The sequence below is a fragment of the Nyctereutes procyonoides genome, unplaced genomic scaffold (assembly GCF_905146905.1).
Source record: "Nyctereutes procyonoides isolate TBG_1078 unplaced genomic scaffold, NYPRO_anot_genome, whole genome shotgun sequence".
NCBI classification, from domain to species: Eukaryota; Metazoa; Chordata; class Mammalia; order Carnivora; family Canidae; genus Nyctereutes; species Nyctereutes procyonoides.
In genome coordinates, this window is record NW_026575142.1 from 66,613,753 (window position 1) to 66,637,246 (window position 23,494).

The following is a 23,494-nucleotide window of genomic DNA, read 5'->3' on the forward strand; positions in this document are numbered from 1 at the left end:
CTCCACCCCCAGGGTGGCTGGTTCAGGAGCTTACTCCCAGGGACTCCCCCAGGGTGGCCGGCTCAGGAGCTTCCTCCCGGGGACCCCCCCTCCACCCCTCACGGTGGCTGGTTCAGGAGCTCCTTCCCGGGGAAACCCCTCCAACCCCCCACCCCCACCCCCACCCCTAGCGGCCGGCTCAGGAGCTCCGCCCTGGGGATACCCCTCCACTCCCCCGGGGCAGCTGGTTCAGGCACTCCATCCCGGGGACCCCCTCCCAGGGTGGCTGGCTCAGGAGCTTTGTCCCGGGGACCCCCCCAGAGTGGCTGGCTCAGGCACTCCGTCCCGGGAACCCCGGGGACCTCCCCCACCCCTACATCCCAACCCCCAGGGCGGCTGGCTCAGGAGCTCTGTCCCAGGGACCCCAGGGACCCCCCCCCAGGGCGGTTGGCTCAGGAGCTCCACCCGGGGACCCCAGGGACCCCCCCCAGGGCAGCTGGCTCAGGAGCTCCATCCTGGGGACCCCCCACCCCCCCGGGACCCCCCACCTGCTCAGGAGCGCCTACCTGCTCGTGCTCGGCGCGCCTCCTCTCCTCCTCCCGCCGCATCTGCTCCTCGTAGTGGCGGCGCTGCTCCCGCTCCTGCTGCTTCCGCAGCTCCTTCTCCCGCCGCTGTTGCTGCGGGGCCACAAGCAGGGGAGCGTGAGCGGGGGGACAGGGTGCAGGGCCTTCCGACGGTGGGGCACCGAGAGCAAGCCGGGGCCACGCAAGTCCCCGCGGCCCATGCCATAGGCTCCCCGGGTTTTACTCCCCCGGGGCTCCCGCCCAGTGCACCCCCCCCCACGGGCGGGGGTTCCACTCAGGGGCAGGAGGCCCCCCCGCACGGGGACATAGGACATGTGACATGTCAGCAAACCGCTGAGGAGATTCTGCGGGTCCTACACGCGTGGGCAAAGCTCGCCACCTGGTCTCTGACACGCGCAGGACAAACACAGCACAGGTGAGAGAAAGCAGGATCCAAGGCGATCAAGTGACCTGCTCGAGGCCATTCGGGAATTAATGGCCAGAATTCACTGCCTCTGACCCCATCCGCCACCCCATGTGCTACCCCACGCTGCCTTTCTTTACTCTCTGGAGTATTCTCCGGTCCGTGTGCATTTCAACTTCTCATCGAGTAAGACCCTTACACGCGCATCATGGCCAGCGGACAGGGTGACAGGCCTTTCGTGCTCGGCCTTACTTAATGGTCGCAAAGATCTGCTGACGGGGAGGTGACTATTACCATCCCCAGGCCCCATGAGAAAACGGAAGCGCGGAGACATCCGGCAGTTGCCCAAGGTCCCCCTCCTGTTGCAGGTCATGCCCCCCAGTCGGTGGCGGAGCTTGATTTCAAAGCACAGAAGATGAAGAGGCAACAGCAGTGATAGACGGGAAACAATCCGGCTCTTCCTCGTGCTCTGGGAAAGGGGGCCCATCTCGGGGTAGTTACAGGAAGCAACGGTTCTCGGTGGGACAGTACCGTCCCCCAATCCCTGGAGCATTGGGGATGTGCAGGGCCCTGCGGGAGTTCTTCTCCCGTCTCTAGGACTACAGGCCATGACTGGCACTTCGTGTGAGGGGCCAGGGATGCCAAACATTCCATAATGCACAGGACGCTCACGCATCGCGAAGTGTCTTCCTACACCACATGCCATCCGTGCTCCTTTTGAGAAGGGCCGCAGCCCTATACTGGCATTAGGATTTCTTCTTCCTCGAATACGAGGTCTGGGGGAATCCATGCGAGGGGCTCATTCCCCTTTAACATTCTCAACAGCACTTCGCTGCCCGGCTGAGAAGATGGGAGTTACTCAAAGCAGAACGGACCGGGCCTATATCACACTGACAAGCGAGCTTAGGGCAACCAGGGAAAGAACCTTCTGGTACAAAAGCTCTCCGTCACAGGCCCAGCTAAACCAAGCAGACGTCGGAAACTCCAAAGAAGCCCACGAATGGGGAGGCCTTCCTAAGGTGGCTCCCGCCTGCAAGCCCCGGGCCTGCTGTCTTCCAGTGACCTCTGACGCTTGGAGATAAGCTACAATTTTTTGAGACTCGGGATCAAGTTGGAGATCAAGAATTACTCGTCCTCCTTAGACTGTAGGGGATAGGGAGCCACTGTAGGACGTTCTGCAGTCTAATGCTAGGACCCGACTTGCGTTCTCAAGGGGCCTCCGGACAGCCGTGGGAGGGGGCAAGACTGGAAGCCGAAGTGCAGAGCGAGGCCGTTCTCTGGGTGCAGCCAGAAATGACAGGGCACCCATGAGTCAGGCAAAGGCAGCGGGGGACCCATGTTCACACTCGCGGCTGAGAACGGAGACGCAGCCAAAACGCAGACAGACTCAAAGCTACCCAGATTTCCAGCTCTTCTAACAGGACTGGAGTGGACGCCAACTTAGAAGGAGAAATTAGAATTAGGCCAAAATAAAATAGGCAGGATTTGGGGACTACGGGGCTTGGGAGGGTGAGGGAAATTCCTGGCCAAGGAGCAGGGCAGACGGTTTGAAACAGGAGGAAAAGCAGGTTTGGGGAAAGGAACGAGGGGTATATTGGGGGATGGGGATGAGTCCAGCTCCAGACGTGTAATTATTTGTTTTACAGAAAAATAATACCGGAAGATGCGAGTAGAAAACATCATCAGAGGAACTGCCTGAATAATTTGGATTACAGACCCAAAACAGAGATCTTTCCAACACTCAACCCAAGTGAATCAATGCCAGCACAGAGGATAGAATAATTATGTGTACAGATCTGGCTCCTGGCAGGAACTAGCCCTACTTTAGCTAACATTTCAAGTTTTTTACTCCCACCACTGGCCTCTTTCTGGACAAAAAAATAAAATAATCAAGGCTTTTGAAGATTTGGCTGATTTTTATGTGAAGGATTTGTACATTTTCAGCCCCTTTGCCGGGAATCAATACTGTTTTATAATTACATGCCACTCAGGTCCTTGTGCAAGGTGTACACAGTATTGATTGCAACTCAAGAGGGTCTGTAGTTTCTGAGAAAGACACTCAGAAGTGACTAATAATTAATAATGATCTCACTCAGATGAGCTGCCACTAACGCATGGAGGCATCTGCCGGGGCTTCGGTTCCTGTGGCGAGGTTGGAAAAATAAATCACTTCCCCAACCTTCTGAGGGCACCTTGCCAATTTCCAGCTGCTGTGTTTCAAAGTCAATGCCTTTCCCGGAAAAATCTTTGCTCTCTTTCCTCCTGGGCGTGGGGCTATTTGAGGGGACATACCAAAGGCCGGGTCCCTGGCCTCAAGCAGACACCTCACCTCTACAAAGCTCTGATGACGCCCGCTAGGAGCAGCTCATTGAGGGAAGGCCTGTGCTTGATTCCCGCTGGACCCGCAGACCCCCCACGTGTGGCTGGGCACCTGGCAGGGACATGGAAGTTTCTTTGGATTGACCCAAGGAAGAAATTCGGGGCAAAAGAGGACAACACAATATCTTACATTTCCTTGGAGGCATTTTCTGTCTCATCAAACCTTAGAGTTTATATCACACTGTGCCTTAAATTATGGTTATCTGAGTGTGTCTTACCTACTCTACAATCTCGCTGAAAGCTATTTGTGGGCAGGATCTCTGTTCCACTCTACTTTTTTATCTCCCACTAATCCCAGTACGTCCCTGATACCATTGATCTTTGTTGCACTTAATACAGTAAACTGGGTTGCAAGAGAGGAGGAGAAAGTCTAGCAGAGCCTCAGACAACCCCTCTACCCTTCTATGCCTTTTTGGGCCAGAATATTCTTTTGTGTTGAGCAGAGAAAATGCCCGAGAGTATTTTTCTTTTTTCTTTTTTTAAAAAGATTTTATTTATTTATTCATGAGAGACACACACAGAGACAGGTGGAAACATGGACAGAGGGAGAACAGGCTCCCTGCCAGGAGCCTGATGCTCAGGGATCATGCCCTGACCTGAAGGCAGACGGTCAATTGCTGAGCTACCCAGGCTTCCCCTGAGAGTATTTTTCTAAACCGAGAGCATTGGCATGGCATCTATTTGCCATCTTAAAGAAAGGCGGGAAAATAAAACAAGGGGATAAGAATCTAACCATTTCTAAATTTCATTTAAATTACGCATACAGTTGACAGCAGTCCTATTGTCAAAAAGGAATGGCTTACACCAACTATCCTAAAACTTTTTACCAATGCCCCACCTTTCCTGAACTACCTAGAAGTATGTTTTCATCCACATCTTGTATCACTTAAATTAGATATCCAATAGGTTTTTATAAGTTTCTTAAATTTTTTCCCCCGGTTGGGGGATGACTGACATAATACCCACTCTGAAAATTTTCCAGACTAAAATCAGTATTATTGCCTTGCTCTATAGAGTAGGTCACTGAGGTCTTCTTGTCCTTCTGTCTTCTATGGATCTTCCCAAAGAATAATTTTGTTTAGAGTAGTTTTGGTTCTCCCCCAGGGTGTTCCCCTCAGGCTCCCTCGAGTGGAGGATGTGTGGCTGTATTTCAAGGATGTGAACCGGTCAGTTTATCCAAATGAAATAATCCTGTTCCCTTGCTCAGGGGAAGGATTGTCCATTACGCCCAAATTGATTATGCAGAATTTTGGCTCTTTAAATTCTTGCAAGACAATATCACCTTAACTCTTAAGTATTCAATTCTTATTAAAGTTGAAACAAATAATCTCATGGCTGGTCATCTCAAAAGGCATGGTGTTGATCTGTCTTTCCTTTGTTTTTGTTTGTTTGTTAGTTCGTTTTTAAATAATCCTTTTAAATTAAGTTTAACCAGGAGAAAGGTGTGAACTCCACTAGGGTGCTCTGGCTCTCATAGAAGTGACTTTTGATGAACTGTCGGGCCAGACCCTGCACTTCACAAGGTTATCAGAACAGCTGAATAAAGCTAAGCACTGTGTTTGTGGGAGGAACATCGCCTCCCACATTCTTCGCAGCACTACTCAACCATGACCAGGCAAATGTACAGGTTCTCAGTTGTCTCAGAAAGCTGGCTCGAGCAACACATTTACTTGTATCCACTGGACAACGTGAATCTCAAACCACTCGAGTTCACCTCTTTTCTCAGGGGCTAGGGTTCTCAGAGTCAGACTGGGGGCCCCCTTCAGGCACCTGTGCCCGGGGGCACCATGTTGTGAAATGACCCTACCTGGCTTTGTCTTGTTTTTCTCTTCTGCTTTATAATCCCTTCTACTTAATCTTCTCTTCTATAAGAATTTTAGTTGCTGTATTAATCCTTGTAAGCAACCTTACGTCCTCTTTTTGGAACAAAGAAAAATCACAAAGGCTATGCACAAACAAATGAAAAATAAATCTTGGTTCTCATGAGAGACACCGAACTCTGGGAAATAAACAAGGGGTAGTGGAAGGGGAAGTGGGCAGGGGGTTGGGGTGACTGGGTGATGGGCACTGAGGGGGGCACTTGGCAGGATGAGCACTGGGTGTTATGCTAAATGTTGGCAAATTGAACTCCAATTAAAAAAATTTTTTTTAAAATTTTGGTTCTCCACAGATTTTATGACCTCAAAACCTCTCTTGGAAAGATGAAAAGGAGATAAACAATAAATTCAGACTTGTAATTTGGTTCTTTGTTTAAGAAGGTGGCACCTCTGTCGATATCACCTGAGCAAGTGGTTAAAGTTGTTTTTACAGCAATGGGGGCAGTTCCCTCTGATCCCACCACACCCTCTCACTGAAGGGCTGTGAAAGTGAGCAATGATGGCCTGCGTAGAACCGGCTGGCACCGAAGGGAAACAACACAGTCTCCTTCCTATTATAAAAGATCATACAGTGCACCGGAGCAAATGTGGCTAAATGCAGGTCACCCATCATTCTAGAACATGGAATCTTTTGGGAAAAAAGTACAGGATTAAAATCTGTCCGTATGGCATTATTTTTACCTAAAAAAGTACTGCATCACTGACTATTCTAATTATAGGCTCACGTTAGCTCTGTCAGGTCAGTGAGGCAGATGTCATTTTCTTTATTTTCCTTTCCGACTCTAAAGAAGGTTCATTGACTTTCAATGGCCACATGCTAAGTTGAGGGATGATCATGAAATGAATACAAATCGTATCAGGCAGTGTCTATGGGTGTCAGGTGTTTGCTTGGCTGGGTGATTTACATGCTTCAATTCATTAAATCTCACAATATGACTACACACTTTATTACCATTTTACAGATAAGCAAATTGAGGCTTAAGAGGTAAACTGTTCCTTGTCACACAGCTGGAAGATGGTGGAGCTTGGAATCAAGCCCAGGTTGGTCTGACTCCATGCTATTTCCACTCCATGCCCTACCACTTCCCAGCCCTGGTACCTAGAAGAATGTTCCAGTGGTTGGAGAGGTAATGGGAAGCGCAGTTCCGAGTATGCAGGGAGTCACTGAGCAAAAGATACCTCATCTATCCTACCACCATCAGCATTTTCTTCAATATCCTTAAGAAATTCCAGATGGGATACTTGGCTGTTTTTTCTACTTACTGAATGTTCGGATTGAATTTGAATCTTGTTCTCATGACAGTCCTATAGATTTGGGGTTCTGGGTCCATCTATTATATGCATTACATTTCCCAATATATAGACTCAGGGGTAATACCCATGTTTGAGAATGAATATCCCATAGCTGCAGTGACATGTCACCGGGAGAGGAGGGGGTAGGTAAGAGAGGCCATAGGGCCTGGGCAAAGAACACTGGATCAGAAATAGTAAGACTAGGCTCTGGTCCCGCTTTGCCATAAAAACAAACATTTAGACCACAGTCTCAATAAATATTTCTCTAACAAATGAGTGAATGTTAAATGACCTTGAATATAAGTCACCGTAACCCAACCTTCAGCATGGGAGCAGGCTAGGTGACCTCACAAGTCTGTTCATCTAGCCTAAGCAAGGATGTATTGTGGAAAGCCCAACTAACAAATCAGAAAGAGAAGTGAAACAGTAGAATCTGGGCTTGCTCTTGAACAGCTCCACTTGTTTCTCAACTTGGGTGACCTCCTGGAAGGGCTGAGAGAGGACCCCATTGACCACGGAAGACCTGAGTTGGCCTCCAGAAAACAGGCCAGCAGCTGACACAGGATCAAGTTGGGCTCCTTGGCAAATACCTCAAACCATCCTCTCAACAAAGAAGCTCTCTGTTCAAAGACACTTGGAGTGAAAGGACCCAGTGTGCCCTTCTGAATCGACCTCACAGCACACATGCCCCTCACTTAAGTAGGACTGTTCTGTAACAAGCCTTACAGCAGCTGTGAGGAGAGATGTTCGGGCCTTTGGGCATTCGTTAGCCCATTTAAGACTTGCTCACATTTCAGTTTTGGAAAAACCTTTGTGAGCCAACCATTTTTAGGGCAAGGGCATGATTCCCTGCAACTAACACTAGGATTCTGAACAAACACTAGGCGGTGCCTCCCATGAGGCCAGGCACAGCCCCAAGCCCTTCACTCATATTAACTCATCAATTCTCACCACAACCCTGTGGGGCATGTGTTGCCGTCACTGTCCCCATTGGACGAATGAAGAAACTGTGGCACACACATGTCGATACCTTGCCCAGGTTCACTCGCTAAGTGCAAAGCCAGGACGATTCCCTATGTCTGGTCTTGCCATGCCACCTCTGTGGATTCGAAAGAAGCTGGTTGAGACATCTACATACACAAAGTGAAAGATGTCGTCTTATGCTTTTTCAGGTTGGCCATTTTCTCTTCTTTTCATCCTTGCTTTCTTACCTACCTTTTCCTCATAGTCCATGGAGACCCAGTGAGAAAGCTCGACAGACCAGGCGGGCCTCATTCTTTTCTTTTTACACTTACTTTATACTACTAAAGCCAAACCATTCAACCTACCCATTCAGAGACTTCCTGGAAAATTAACTGCCTAAATGAAGCTCTTCCTTTGGGTTCTCGGGCCAACTTTTGATCAGTAGGCAGTCCAATCTAAGCCTTAGCTTAGATGGCTAAGCACCATCTGAGTACCTGTGTGCTAAGCTGGTTTTCATGCATGTAGTACAATGAATGAATGAAAGTTCTAACTGGACTGAGCTAAGAGAGGCTTAATGAAGAATTCTGGTTTGGCCTCTTCTCCGGGAGCTAGTCAGTATGATCAAGCTCCTTATTATCTCTCAGCTACAGTTTCCACCCAGGGGAGCGGCTACTGGGGTCTTCTTGGGTACCATATAGGGAAGCCGGAATGACATCCTGAGTACCTAGGACTCCATAGGTTAGTGTAAAAGTCAAGTGCAGATATACCTCCAAGTCCCTCTGCCACCATTTGGAAGCCTTATTAATAGGAGACTCTCAGATGGGGTCTTGTGAAAACAAGCCTGTCAGAGACCAGTTTATTAACACAGTGTCCCACATCTGGATAGTACTGGAGACACTAAATCATATCATCCATGGAAAGGTTGGGGGAACTGGTGACAGCTGGGAAAGAACATTCTCCTTGCCACAAACATTTCTGGGGCTGATGTGGAAGGTGATATGGTTTTCTTTGGCACAACTAGTGTTAATGCAGGGATATCACAAGGACTTGAGCCGATAATAGGATACATAGTTAAATTAGGAGCTGCTCAAATATAGGATATGCTTCCTTACGCCTCTAAGCATATAAACAGAAATTATATGTGAAACAGGTTAAATGACTATCCGAGGACTATTGACAAAGGGATTCTTGCTTTGAAAGAATTGGCTTAGATCACTTTTGAGGTCCCCTACGTTCTCCAGCCTCTATGGTTCTACAGAACTGCGCACTGAAGAAAACACGAGGGAAATGAAAACAATTCAGGGTAGAAGTCATCTGAAATAATACTGTGAAGCTACTGCTGTCAAAGTGCCACGGTTGGGGACAACCAGGAATACTGACTGTAGAACAGAGATGCAGACCAGATGCAGTAAAAGAAGTTCCATGAAGACCCTAGATACTGGAATCCCATGCTGTCCCAGGACAGCCGGCCCTGGCATCCATCTAAGGTGCTCTTAGGGGCAGGAGCTTCCTAATACTGGCTTTTTTCCAGTACGAAATGCTCGGAGTATGAAATGCTAACCCGTCTTTCCGATTCCTTGGGAATGGAGGAAGGGGCCTGGACAAAAGGATTTCAAACAGTAGTGACATCTGAAGCTGCCGTACAGGAATGTCAGCCCACCTTCACCCTACTAGGAAACCCCTGCCATCACAGGGTCCAGGAGACCGAGCAGCGTGGTGGGCCAGTCAGAACAAGGAACCTTCTGGGATGCCCTGGGGAGCAGCGTTCCCTGCGGCTATGCAGACCACATGGCCACACGGCCTCCTGAAGCACCAGCGTGACCTCCACACGCGTGTGACCGCGGACCGCTGCCAGAGGCCCACGGACAGGCCCTGCCCGGGACAGTGGGCATCCAGTTTGCCAGCCTGGCTCCCAGCTGTTTCATAATTTCTGTTCAGCTATTGAACCCAAAGAACAAAAAGGCCAGCTAGGAAGCGCTCAGGCTCCATGCGGATGCTAACGACACTCAGGGATGAAGGGCTGCTCGGCTTCCAACCGGAGGCCGCTCGCCAGGCACATCAGGGTGCCTACCGTTCACGACGAAGTGGATTAAAGGCCATTTCTCAGCAGCGCCAATGAATGAACACCCTAGGCCCTGAATGGAGGAGTTATTCTTGTTCATGGTGCTTTCTTCCAGCCGAGGGCCTGGGAGCGCAGTCCAGTGGGTGGGAAGGTGGCACCCGTGAAAAGCCACCCTGATTTCCCTGTACCCCTGCATCTGTGTCCCAAGCTCACCGGCAAGCACCTCGAAAAGATGACTCAGGGGAGCAACACAACGCAGATCATGGGATACAAAGATTTTCCCCTTGTGCGACTCTCTTCTTGAACTTCCTTTAGGTACCTAGTCAGCGCCAGGGAGTAGTACTCTAAGGGCTTCCTGTGTATTAACTCATTTAATCCTTGGAAGCGGCACTATCCCCTTTTATAAACAAGCAACCTGCGGCACAAAAAAGTCATGTCTCGCCCAAGATCACAAAGGCGGCAGGCTGGGCAGAGCCGGATTCAAACCCAGGCAAGTTTTTTTTTAAAAAAAATTTTTTTATAAATTTATTTTTTATTGGTGTTCAATTTGCCAACATATAGAATAACACCCAGTGCTCATCCCGTCAAGTGCCCACCTCAGTGCCCGCCACCCAGTCGCTCCCATCCCCCGCCCACCTCCCCATCCACCACCCCTAGTTCGTTTCCCAGAGTTAGGAGTCTTTCATGTTCTGTCTCCCTCTCTGATAGTTCCCACTCATTTTCTCTCAAACCCAGGCAGTTTATTAGGTGGCCTTGACTGCCTTGCATCTACCCTCTCGGGGAAAGGGTTCATATCAGTTCCTGCTGCCCAGAAGCTTCCTACGGAGGCAGGACGAGATCTCTATCTTCTTACGGGTCTTGTTTCAGTACTGGTAGGACCTAAGATTTGATGCAGCTACTTGGTGGCAATGACGGCGTCCTAAATACCCAGTGTCGGAAGTGACAGCAAGAAATACAGGTATGAGGGGATCCCTGGGTGGCTCAGCGGTTTAGCACCTGCCTTCGGCCCAGGGCGTGATCCTGGAGACCCGGGATTGAGTCCTGCATCGGGTTCCCTGCATGGAGCCTGGTTCTCCCTCTGTCTGTGTCTCTGTTTCTCTCTCTCTCTGTATCTCTCATGAATAAATAAATAAAATCTTAAAAAAAAAATACAGGTACGAGAATCAGAAAGCAGAATTTCTCCAGGGGGAGGTTCCCCTGAGGCTTGGGACAAGGCTAAGTCACCCGCAGACAGATACCCCAGCAAGACACAATGAGAGGGGCGCTCAGAAAAGAGCCCTCAAAAAAGGGATGGAAAAGTCCACATGTCACAGTAAACGGAGAAGGCACATCAGCGAATTAAGGAAGGCAGACAACAGGAAATGCCATCTCTCTAGACAAACCCAACAACCACTTTGGGATCTTCCGTTCCAAAACAACAACAAAACGTTCCCCGAGCAACGACAATCCTTCTTGTGTCAGGACTGTGGCCTTCCGTGTACGTGCTTCCCTTTACCTCTCCCAATAATCCTGCAACGCATACCGTACGTCGAGTGTGCGCATAAACAAGCTGGGGTTCCGAGAGGGTCCGTGCGTGGCTCAAGGGCACGCAGCTTGAACTACACCTGGGGTTCTGCAGCTTCAAAGCTGCCACACTTGGCCTCTATACTAATGTGCCATCCCGTCGTTTAAAAACCATCGATGTATACTTTTTTTCTCCTAAGGATGTAAATGAATTTCAACTGGTATAACAAATATTCTTCCCCAAGACATGAATAAAAGCTTACCTTTTGGTACATTGATCTTTTTTTCCCCCTTTTTTTAAGATTTTATTTATTTTTTCATGAGAGAGAGAGAGAGAGAGAGAGAGAGAGAGAGAGGCAGAGACACAGGAAGAGGGAGAAGCAGGCTCAAGGCAGGGAGCCCGATGCAGAACTTGATCCCAGGACCCCAGGATCACGCCCCGGGCTGAAGGCGGGTGCTAAACTCCTGAGCCACCCGGGGGTCCTCTTGGTACAGTGATCTTAACGGATTCAAGAGGGTTTTACTACTGTACATGAAAGAGTAAACTTTTGGAAATTACACCTCTGACATCAGCCAGAGGCATCTCCTCCAGTAATAATAACTAATATTTACCGAGTGTGTTCTCAGTGTTAGTCACAGTCCAACCAAGGGTTTCCATGCACTAACTCATTTAACCCTCGTGACAGTCCTGGAAGGGAAGTGCTACTATTTTTCTAGCTTTACAAAGAAACCGAGGCACAAAGAACTTATATAGAATGAGTGTTAACCAAAACACTACCATCAACAGAATCTCCCCCGAATGCTCTGAGGCCCACGGGACTTTTCGGAGCTTGAGTACGTTGCCCTTAAAGACGTGCAGATTCCCCTGTCTAACTCCGGCCCCTTTTCTTTGGTTTAAAAACATCTGGGAGGGGGCGCCTGGGTGGCTCAGTGCTTGAGCACCTGCCTTCGACTCAGGTCGGGATCCTGGGGTCCTGGGATCGAGTCCCGCATCGGGCTCCGTGCAGGGAGCCTGCTTCTCCCTCTGCCTGTGTCTCCGCCTCTCTCTCTGTGTCTCTCATGAAAAAATAAATAAAATCTCTCTAAAAAGAAAAAGATTAGAAACATCTGGGAGAAACCACATGGGTTCCAAAGAATAACCTAGCCGACCTGTGGCTGCTCTGGGCTCGGGCTGCAGCTGGCACAGCTTCTCTGAGACCAGTCTGCTCACCCCAAGTGGAAGCAAATGCTCAGAGAGAACGTGAGCAAGGGCTGACCCCAAATGGACGAGCACGTAGTTCTGAAGAGTCCTCTGAACGGAAGCCCAAGGTGGGACCCGTTGGCAACCTTCAAGCCATCCCGGACGAGGCCTTGAGAACAGAATGCTTTCAGGCCCAGCCTCCCGGTTCCTCCCCAGTGTCCCTTAGGGGGTGGGAACAAACTGCACGGGGTGGCGGGGGTGGGGCTCTCTGCAGAGCCCAGGGAGCGGGGCTGGGGAGACTCGGAGAGCAGCCAGGGCGGGCAGGGGGTGCACGGCAGCCCTCAGACCTAAGCCACGTCTTCGCACCCCAAATTCACATCTCACCGGCTGAGCAGATTGCTTCCCTGCCTCCCAAACAGGAAATGAACGCACTTTTAGAGAGTCCGACTGACGATGTCAAAACGACCTTTTTACATAACCTCTTTGCCACTGAAACCCGTGACCTGGTCACCTCCCTCGACCTCTGGCAGCGGGCTGTGAAGCTGGGCCCTTAGCTCGTGCCTGTGCTGGGAGCTTCTCTGCCTTCGCGCCAGTTCTCCTCTGGCCCCTTATCAGCCTTCTCTGCTGGCCTCCCCTCTCCGGCTCTGCGGTCTCAGGGGTCAGGCCCACGCTCTCCCCTCGTGTCGGGGCCCACTCCCAGAGCCCAAGGCCAGCAATTCCCCTTGTTTCGCCTCCCCCACCTCCCTTGCCTGGCTCTCTCCATATAATCCACCTGCACCCTTGGCTTCACCACTGGCCACCTCAGAGGCACCTTAAATTCACCGCGTTCCAGACGGATCTGGTCCTTCTGCTCCCACACCTGGTCCTCCACTGCTCCAGTCCGCACTGGGGACGTCCTGTGACCGCTTTCTCTCTTCCCTCTGTGACATCTAGTCAGCTGTCTCCCGCCCAGTCTGCATCCCTTCCAAATGTGTCCCCTTCTCTCACACCCCGCTGCCCCCCACCCACAAGAACGTCACCCTCCCTGGCCTACACTGACTCGGCCTCCTCACCCACCCTTGCTTCTTCCAGTCACTGAACCTTGCAGCAGCCAAAGTTTCCTTTGAAAAATGCAGATCCGATTGCATTCCCTTGAATAACACACATCAACGGTTCCCCACTATTTTTGGGATTAAATGTAAGAATCTTGAACTTGGCCTGTGAAGTCCTACAGGACTGGGACTTGGCTTCCCCGCTTACCATCTCCGCGGGCCCCTCCCTCCCAGTCGTCCTCCCGGCCAGGCTGGGCTGCTTCCCCATCCCTGCACCCCTCTTCCTTAGCCCCCCATTCCTCCCTACCGCGGCACCTGGCCATGATAATGAATGGCTATTTGGGTGGCTATTTGCCCAATGCCTGTTTCCCTCCCAGATCTGGTGAGCACCCGGGCAGACTATGTTCCTGGCGTCCAGCATAGCAGAGGGATGAATTCACGAAATTCGTTGAATGGCTGCCTATGGGACTAGGAAAAAGTTTTTAATTCTACTGTGCCCTTTTTAGAAAAACAGTTGAACCCAATGTCCTTGAAATAAGAAGCTCGCAATGAGAAGTTAGAGGCTCTAGGGAATTCACACACAGTGAGACGGCCACGCTCTCATTTTTTATATCAGGGCTCCGCTATGCCCGGCCAAAAAGATGCTGGTGGTATTTCTTTACAAAAAATTTCGGGGCACCTGGGTGGCTTAGCAGTTGAGGGTCTGCCTTCAGCTCAGGTCGTGATCCCGGGATCGAGTCCTACATGAGGCTCACGGCAGGGAGCCCGCGTCTCCCTCTGCCTGTGTCTCTGCCTCTCTCTGTGTGTCTCTCATGAATAAATAAATAAAATCTTTAAAAGAAATTTTATTTTCAGGCAATAGAACCAAAACAGTATAATATCTCTTAGCTAGAATTGGCTGTTTCTATAACGAGCGGTGTTCTGATGGTCTTGAAGGCACTAAGTGAGATGCAGGTGTCTTGGAAAACTTAACACAATTCTCTGAAGAATAAAACTTACCACCATTGAGCAGTTTGGTGCCCCTGGGGTCAAGGCGATTATTCCTGTGACTTAAAGATATTCTCCTCCAAATGAAGGCATAGAGAATGCTCTCAGCGAGTTGAAAAAAAAAAAAAAAGATAAATCCCTGAAATCATTCCAAAACTCTTGAGCACAGTTAAGCATCACCACAAATCTTTTGGCCGAGGTTCGTCTGTCTGAAAAGATGACCAGGGTAAGTGCCTTACTGATTCTTGGACTCCTCTCCTGCATCCTGCCCCTGATTCTGGGATCCTCCATCCGTGATGGAGAATAAACACGAGGGACTTTCCTAGGCCAAGCGGTAGGAATTTTTATTGAACTAAACAACAATAAAAGAGGCCTTCTTTGTACTTTTCTCACTATTGAGGGACTCATTTCACCTTAGCTACGTTTAATCAATTTCCTGGAACTTAGTTATAAATCGTACTTTATCACTGGTCAAAAGCTGAAAGCCTTGTACCCGACATTTCATTGGTCCAAAGCCATGTCCTTTTCATGAAGCTGATAAAGGACTACAGCCAGTGTACAAAGTCCTTCTAAGTATATGCAGATTTAGAACTACCCAAATCCACATGGTTATCCATAAATAGCAAAGGACGCGCAGGGAGGGCTTCCTTAGAAACCACAGCTCTGGTAGGAGGTGACATCTGAGACGGCTGGGGAAGACAAAGGCCACAGCTTACCTAGCCCTGTGTCACCAAAGGGGCATCTGATGGGCATTTGAGAATGGGAATGATTTTTCCCAGGACGCCTACAAAAGCCCACCTGACCCACACTGAAGCTAAATGCGCGAGTCTAACTGTGGGCTTTAAGTGCCTCCGTGTGCCAGCGTAGTCCAAGCTCCTACTCTGGAAACACAAGGTCATCACCATGGCCGGGGCAGCAGGGGCAGGATGCAGGAGAGGAGTCCCTGGTGGCAGAGACAATTGTTATGTCTGGGTTCAGAATTTACAACCATTTGAGTATGGAATATCTCTTCGTCTTCCTGTTGAGCAATAGGAGCAAGATAAAGGATTAATGGATAAAGCCACCATAATCTCTTAATGCCCCGCGGTTACAAGTGTTCCCGGAGAAGCCAGGACTCACGCACTGTGGTGCGTAAAGCAAAGGGTCCTTGGGCCCACTGTTGCCTTTGGTGCAAGTGGGGACTTAGCGGGTCTGTCCCCGTGGGTGCATGTACCCTGCTGGGTCTGAACTCTGACTTGCCTCCAAGACAGAGGCTCCAGAAAGTGCCACAAAAGAAGGGTCACGAGGAGGCCTCGGCTGTTAGCTCTGACGGGGAGCATGAGAACCAGAACCCATCGCAAAGAAGAGCACCTGCTGGGTGCAGCTCCTTGCCCTGGCTCAAAACTCCTTAAGTTCTCAAAGAAAAAAGACTACGGAAGCGGAGGCCGGGTACAGAATATGGGTAAACATGACTGGCTTATCAGCCGAGAGGCAGTGACAGCACCCGGGCTCTGGAATCCTATCCCCTGGGCTCGAAACCTGGTTGTTTTTTTTTTTTTTTTTTTTTGCCTAAGCTGTGTGACCTGTGGCAAGTTATTAACCTCTCAGACTCAGCTGCATTATTCTGAGACTGTGGGTTACTGTGACGATTCGGCGAGACGATTCAGGTAAAGTGTGGAACAGAGTAACTGTCAAAGGGCAAATGCTTTGGGAAGTGTTAGAAAATGTGATTTTAGCAACTCATGAAAAAAAAAATAGGAAGCTCAAATAAGTCATGCCAGGTAAGAAGGAAAGAAAATAGAGATCGAAACAAAACAAAATAATACCACGCATCCTTTGAAAGGCTTTGCATCAACTGAGGATCTAGGCTCAAGGGCCAAAAGTTCCCATGTTAAAATCAAAAAAAAAAAAAAAAAAAAAAGAGAGAGAGAGAGAGAGAAAGAGAAAAGAAGGCGCCGCCGACCCCTCGAAGCCCTCTGCCCCCCGCGCTACGGTGGCTCCGTCTACAGCCTGATTCTTCGCACAGGAGAGGGGGACGGTGCACGTCTCGAGCGCCGCACATTCCTCGCACTGACCATACGCGGACTTGCACTTACATCCGAAGGTGCTTCGCGTGCCCACTGCTGCCCGCAGAAGCCTGCAGGGTCCAGGTCTGAGGCTCGCAGCTCAAGGCTTCGGTGACTTATCTATACTTCCCGTCCTGGGCTCGTGTGGACGTTGAGCTCGGACACACCTGGGTGTGAGCCCTGCGCACTCGCTGGCCCTGTGACTCGGGACCGACGACCTGCCCTCCCTGCATTTCGGTTTCCTCCGTGTGCATCTCTGCCCGAGGGGCAAGGGACGCTCGCAAAGACGGAACGACAGCCGCTGAGATCCGGGACGGAGCCGAGGACCTCACCGCGAGCCGGCACACAGAAGTCGCTGCCTGGTCGCACGCACCTGGGACATTGCTGTCGCCGGCCTGCGTATGCGGATGTGTGAGGTCGATGGGGTTTTCCTGCGAGCCGGAACTGAGGCCCTCACGGATTTGATTACTTTTTAGCTTTTTGATTTTCTTTCTTTTTGAGGCCCTCGCTGATCTGAGCCAGGAACACTGGGGCCGAGGCGCAGCACCTCCCGCCTGGCCACCGGCCACCGCTCCGAAGCAGGGGGCGGCTGGGGCAGCTGTCACCCCACTGCCCGGCGGCTGCTTACCTTCATCTCCCGGCCCCCTTTCCCACCAGCCCAGGCTCTCAGCCTCCGAATCGTCTAGAGGCTTTGATTTATCGGACAGAGGAAAGGGGTTTTAAACCAAACACAGGGGAAAGGCTGGCGGGGCGGGGTGCCGTTTCCCACACAGGTGCCAGCGATGCCGCTGGGGAAGGCGAGGGTGGCCCTGGCGCTGGGGACCCGCCGGGATGCCGACGGCGTGCACAGGGACCCGGGAAGCCGCGGGACGGCTCGGCAGGCCCCGTGTGTCCACACGGGACACTCGGTCACTGGCTGTCACCTCCGGTCACTGCATTAGTTCACGCCCGCCCGACGGCGGCCTCCGGGGGGCCGGGGGGACACGGCCCCACCTCCCATCCTCGGGCTCGGCCTTATGGCCTTACGGTCCGTGGGAGACGCGAGGGTGACAAGTGCGGGCGGGACTCGGGAAGGAGGCAGGAGGCCAGGAGGGGGCCGATGTTAGGTCTGGGGGTCGGGGGCTGCCTGGAGGGGGCCCAGCCTTCACCTGCCCTGAGGCCACCACAGCAAGGCTGCGCGACCACCAGGTCACACATGTCCCCGCCCCAGCAAGGGGAGTCCTCGGCTTGTCAGAGCAGGCTGGCCTCACCCCCTCTGCAGGTGACAGTGTGCACCCCGGGGTCACGGCGGCGCCCAGGGTGGGACCCGGCATCCCGGGGGGCCCAGGGTGGGACCCCGCGGACCTCACCTCCTCCAGCCGCCGCCGCTGCTCCTTCTGCTCCTCGATGCGCTTCTGGCGCTCGGCCAGCAGCTGCCGCTTGTGCTCCTCGTTCTCGCGCTGCTGCTGCTCCAGCTGCTGCCGCCGCAGCGCCTCCGAACGCTCCTTGTTGGCCAGTTGCAGCCGCAGGAAGTCGCGGCGCAGCGTGGACTCCCCGGGCAGGTTCAGAATGGAGCTGCGGGCGGGGACACACTTGGGGATCCTGCGCCGGCCGGGCCGCCCCCCGCCCCACGAGCACCGCTGGTGACCGCCCCGGAGTCCCCGAGTCCCCGGAACCCTGGACCAGGGCTCGCCGCCTCGGCCGGGTGACTAGGGCATGCACCTGCAGTCACCGGCCCTTCCCGGGGTCACCACCTGCCTCCAGCACTATGCACAGGCTCCCTCACCCTGTGACCCGCACAGATCTGCTTCTGTAGGCGAGGGAGTGAGCCCCCGGGGCCGGAGCTGCAGGTTCTCATGCTCAGGAAAGGCATGAACAGAGTTGGCGAATGAAAAAATGAACCATGGGGAGCAGTAAGGGAACCTGCTCTACTAGGGGTGCATCCTCACCCCGGGGACTCCTTGCACCAAACCCCAGGAGGCCAAGGCAGGCTGCTCATGGGAAGATGCAATAAGCTAGGGAGGGTGGACCTCTGAGTCCAGGCCAACCCCAGAGTGGAGCACGAACCCACGCCGGCTGGCGTCTGAGAGCCAGGGCTGTCTCTCTGCCCCATGCTTAGAGAGCAGGGAATGGTTTGGCTCTGGAACACATGGTGTAGCTAGGACTTCAACCCAGCTCCCTGATTTCTAGATCCCAGTTAAGCACCACGGGCCTCAGTCTTCTCATCTGTAAAATGGTAATTGTGCATAGATGTGCGTGTGTGTCTGTGTGCATGTGTGTGTGTGTGAGACAGAAAGAAAAAGAGGACAGAAAACATCATAAAGGAACAGCACCTACTTCCCCAGTGGTCTAGGGCCGCCCTATTCACATCTAACTGCAGGTGAACAGCTCAAAGTTGGGCTCTTTGGTTGGGTGTGGCAGCCTAACGGGGAAGGGGGGGTAGGCAGGGCTCCCATTTGTTCATGCAAACCTAGCTCTTTTAATCTTTCTGGCAGCTTCCACCCGAAACCCGTTAAATAACTGGTGAGCCATTTGTATGCAGCAGGCACGGTAATAGGCTCTCGTGGACATGGGCAGTAGCTAAACAAATTCTCCCTCTAGTTACCTTCTTGTGGGGAAGAGAGACAAATAATTAGACAAGTGACTACAAATAGCATAATTCCCCATATGAACAGGCTCCAGAGAAGACAAAAGATGTAACAGTTTAAGAGTACAGTGGCGGGAGGCTGGGACGGGGGCGAAGGGCTCTGCTTCAGAGGGGGTGATCGGAGGAGACCCCTCTAAAAAGGCTAAGACTCAAAAGATGGAGAGTCAGTCCCATGAAGAGGTAGGGAAAGAACCTTTCCAGAAGGAAGAAATGGGGAAGCCAGTGGTAGGGACAGGTGGGACCTCTATGAGGACTTCCCAGAGCAGAGTGAAGGAGACAGGAGCTGGTAAGGCACGTAGCATGGAAGCCGTGCACGGAGAGGTTATCGTCAGGAGAGGGACGTGATGGGATTTGTTGGGCTGCTGCGTGGATGACTGTCTGCAGGGGGCAGGAGGTCAAGCAAGGCCACCTGAAGCCTGTTGATGGATCTGGTGTGGAGAGTGAGCGATGACTTGCAGGTTTCATCCTGGCACCCGGACAGTGGTGGTGACGCAAACTGGGGTGGCGAATGGTCAGGGGGAACAGGTTTGGTGGCAGCTGATGAGGGGATCATGCTGTGTTGGACAGTGTAACTGCTGCGCTGTGTGACTGCCATCTATGCCCAAAAATGACATGAAAAGGGCTTCGTTCATAATGCCCTACAGACAGTGCCTGCATTCCAGTAACAAACCTCCTTTAAAACTTCCAGCTTTTGTGTAGAGCGCTAAACCAAATCCCGAGCGACAGTGCGTACGTACCCAGGCCACCAGCCCTGGGCAAAGGCGGCAGGACGTGGGGAACCCGGGCTCACCATGCACACGAGGATGCTCCATGAATACAAACTGAGGTTGAATCTTTGTCAGGCGAGCTGAGCCGTAGTAGTGGCTCAGTCATTGACTTGGTGTGTGGCCTGGGTGCCACCTCTGAGCTCTTACCTCATTTCTAAAATGAGATAACCACTGTCCCTTTCTACTTTTCAGGATTGCATGAAGATTGATTACTTGTGTCCATAAAACAGGACTTGGAACAGAATCCTCAATGTGATATGATGACACATTGAAGTGCTGAGGCACGGCTAGGTCAGCCCGCTACGGGACTCCTAGCACACGGGTTAGCGAGTACGAGTTAAAACAGGGCTTTTCAGTTCTATAGAGAATGGTCAGTAGTCCTGACGTGACATCCGGGTGAGTTTGGGAAACATAAAAATAGTACGCAACTTCTCTGAAAAGCAGGGCGTTCGGTTCTTCGCCTTTACAAGAACGTTCATTTTCCATGTCACTATTTGACAAACGTCATCTAAACTGGGGGTAGCCAATGTGTAGAGTATTGGATGGAAGGAAAAATTCTTCAATCTTTGACTTTGAAAATTCCTTTAGTAGGTGAAGAGAAAAACTGGATGGCCCTCTAAGTCCCTCCCTCTTCCATCAGTTTAGCAATAATCCAGCTGGGTAGAGCTGAGTTAACTCAAAAGAAAGAAGCCACTGGCTTGTTCTAGCAGCAGTGGCCGAGCTGGCCCCTTTCCTGAGCAGCATGGGACCACAGGAGTCCCTCCTTGGATGGCTAGAGGACGGAGACCAATATACCCCACTGAGCCTTCTGCTTGTGCATTTTCCCCAATAAATTTTTCTGACTACGGTGTATGTGCCCGTACCCTCAATTCGCTGAACTGCCACCAGCTGAATTCTCTCACGGAAGACAAATCCTTGAAATGTGAGCACCCTCACCTTAATCATTCATACGCACACTGGAAGAAAGTTGCGATCAATGTCAAGTGAAATTCAAAATGCATGGATGATAATGATAAAGCAACACTGATCCTGGGGTCCAACATGTGACAACTGGAATAAGCATGTAATTTTCTATCTTGGGTTCCCCTCCAGAGTGTGATTTGGTTTCCTGGGAATCATTTCCTCTTGGATTAGCTTGTGGTGAAAATACCAAGACAGGTGACAAGGACAGTGGGTGCTGAAATGGGCTTCTCAAAGGTATGAAGTAACAAACTGAATGTGTCAAGTCCAAAGATACCACTTAGGTCTCCTGAAAGTCGCAGTTTTAGGCACTTTGAGCCTTGGATTACTCAGATAATTGCCTCCTACCCATTCTACACGTTACATATGTGAGGAAACAGAGTCTTAGAATAGAGACCATAAATCTTAGGGGACAAGATAAAGAATACGCTGATTTCCACGTTTTTGTAAGAGTCTGCCTGGGGACATTTTCCCAAATTAATGAGTAGGTTCGTGGGCAATAAATTAAATAAGACCACCTTGCTGGATTCTTAAAAATGAACCTATAAATCAAAAGGAAGCAAGTTTCACAGACGCCCAATTCAGAACGTGAAAATAAGACTTGGCTTTTGCTCTCCTACCTGGGCTCTCCTGAGTCATTCTCCTCCTCTTCTTCCTCACTTCCGCTGTACTCATACTCGGTCTCATCTAAAGAGAGACTCACAGAATGTTAGTGCACAAAAGGACGCTACAGTTCAGTCAATCCCACCCTCTTCTTACATATATATATATATAATGTAATCTGAGGCCCAAAGAATTGTCATTAATGCTGACCTGGGACAGGCTCCAGGCCTTCTGACTTGTGATCTAACAGATCCCACCACCTGGATTCAAGTACGTGGACTTAACATCCAAGACTGTCCCAGCTGATTCCAGATATCTGTCCCTGATGCCTGCTGTTCATATGAAAGTCAAGATAAGGAACTGAAAAATAACTTCTCAGTTTGTGTTAATTCCCATGAGAGGACCACGTGAACCAATCTTTTATCGGCCCACTAGTAACACATTGTCCTATTAGTCATTTCTCAAGCAGGAGTTTTATTAAGACTTACATGTGCCCACAGATTAGTCTTTAGATATCTTGATAAACACCAGAAGGAAATCTGACAACGTGCTATCAGAAATACGGAGTTAAATGACCCACTGGGGACATCCATTTAATCCAGTGATATGTTAAAGCAGGTTAACATGTAGTAATGAATAAGACTGGGTCTTTGCTTTGGAGCGGATCAGAATCTAATGGGCAAGGTGGACAAGTAGGTAATCAGATCCGCCATGATTCTTAAGAAATTAATCCATATTGAGTGTCTCCCATGCTGGTCACCCTTCTAGATACTTTACCTATGTTCTCTCATTTGTTTTGCTTAACAATCCTTTAACATACTGCCCGCGTTTCAAGCGCAGACACTATGACAGGAGGTTAAGTGACAGAACCAATGGCTTATTAATAAAAGGTCAATCAATCTGGGATTTGGATTTAGAATTCGATCCAGAACTTGTCCAACTTTAAAACTAGTGTTCTTTCTAACATATATACGCTAAAGAGAGGGGCATAAAAAGAGCAATGAGATATCAGAGATAGGCGCAAAGTCCATTGGTCATAATAGGGGAAGGAGACAGGAAAGTCTCTTGAGGAGGAGATGAGCTGGGCCTTGCAATGTCGGTGGCCCTGTTCTAGGCGGACGGCAGCTAAAAGCGGTGGCCAAAGGGCATTCTAAGCAACATAACCACGTGAGGAAGCCTGCTAGTATTACAGGGCATGCAGGACATGTTCACAAGGAGTTGTGAGTGGCTAGATGTGTGGCTGTGACGAAAGCAGATGGAATAAGTAAGCCCAGCACATGTGCTAGGACGTCTTGATCCTTACATGTGTATAAATATATATATATACATATATATATTTTTTTTTTTTCCTGAGGACTTCTCTGTGGGCAATGGTGAATTTTGGAGGAGCTTTTAATTTTAAGGAGGGAGAGTGTCACATTACTATTATCCTTTCAAAGCTGTGGGTTAGTAATTACAACTTGGGAGGTTTAGTTCCGAAAAAGGAATTAACACTGCAATTTGGCTGTGTTACCACCAGGAAGCAGCACATCTGATGAGAACTAAACACTGCCTTCCAGACTCTTCAGCCAGTAAAGGAATAATGAAAAGGAGCCAAAAGCACCATGACTTCAAGTGTATTTTTTTAAAATCAGAAGTTAGCTTCAAATATTTAGACACGTATGCGGTTTTCAGACGACTTATTTTTTTGAGTATTATCGCACCGGAAATGTAAAGGACCTTCATGAAGTGTTTCAATATTCCACACTGAAAGTTTACTATTCCAAACTTTCCTGAAATGGGTCAACAGGGAGCTTGAAGGAAGCTGCAGAGATTTTATCTAGCGAAGGAAATTCTAGCAAGGGAAAGCAGCACACAATTGATCCAAATATTTCTACTAAGGTAAAACCTTCATTTGTCAGGCCCTTCAATTGTAATACTTCACCAGAATCTGGTCTTATTGCTTTTATGTTACTGGCATAAATTAGCATATGTCAACAAACGTAAGGAAAAAATAACATCAGGTTAAAAAATCATAATGAATTCTCATTAAAGTTGTTTATTTGTGGGGCACCTGGGTGGCTCAGTTGCTTAAATTCCTGCTTTTGGCTTAGGTCATGATGTCATGGTCCAGCGATCCAGCCTGCCTCAGTCTCCCTGCTCAGTGGAGAGTCTGCTTCTCTCTCTGCCCACCCCCCCCCACTACTTGTATGCTCTCTCTCTGAAATAAATAAATGAAATCTTTAAAGAATAATTGTTCGGTAGTACCAAAA

At 50.2% G+C, this 23,494-nt stretch overlaps 1 protein-coding gene across 11 annotated transcripts in view; it reads right to left on the reverse strand.

Moving 5' to 3' along the window:
- TNIK (TRAF2 and NCK interacting kinase) overlaps nucleotides 1-23,494 on the reverse strand; it is a 375,104-nt gene that overhangs the window by 66,561 nt on the left and 285,049 nt on the right. For all 11 annotated transcript variants that reach the window (XM_055308516.1, XM_055308517.1, XM_055308514.1 and 8 more), the window contains exons 11-13: nucleotides 21,260-21,326; nucleotides 17,636-17,840; nucleotides 546-656 (exon numbers count right to left, since the gene is read on the reverse strand). In XM_055308516.1, the coding sequence (XP_055164491.1) occupies nucleotides 546-656; nucleotides 17,636-17,840; nucleotides 21,260-21,326 (383 nt within the window). The remainder of the gene's footprint in view (nucleotides 1-545; nucleotides 657-17,635; nucleotides 17,841-21,259; nucleotides 21,327-23,494) is intronic.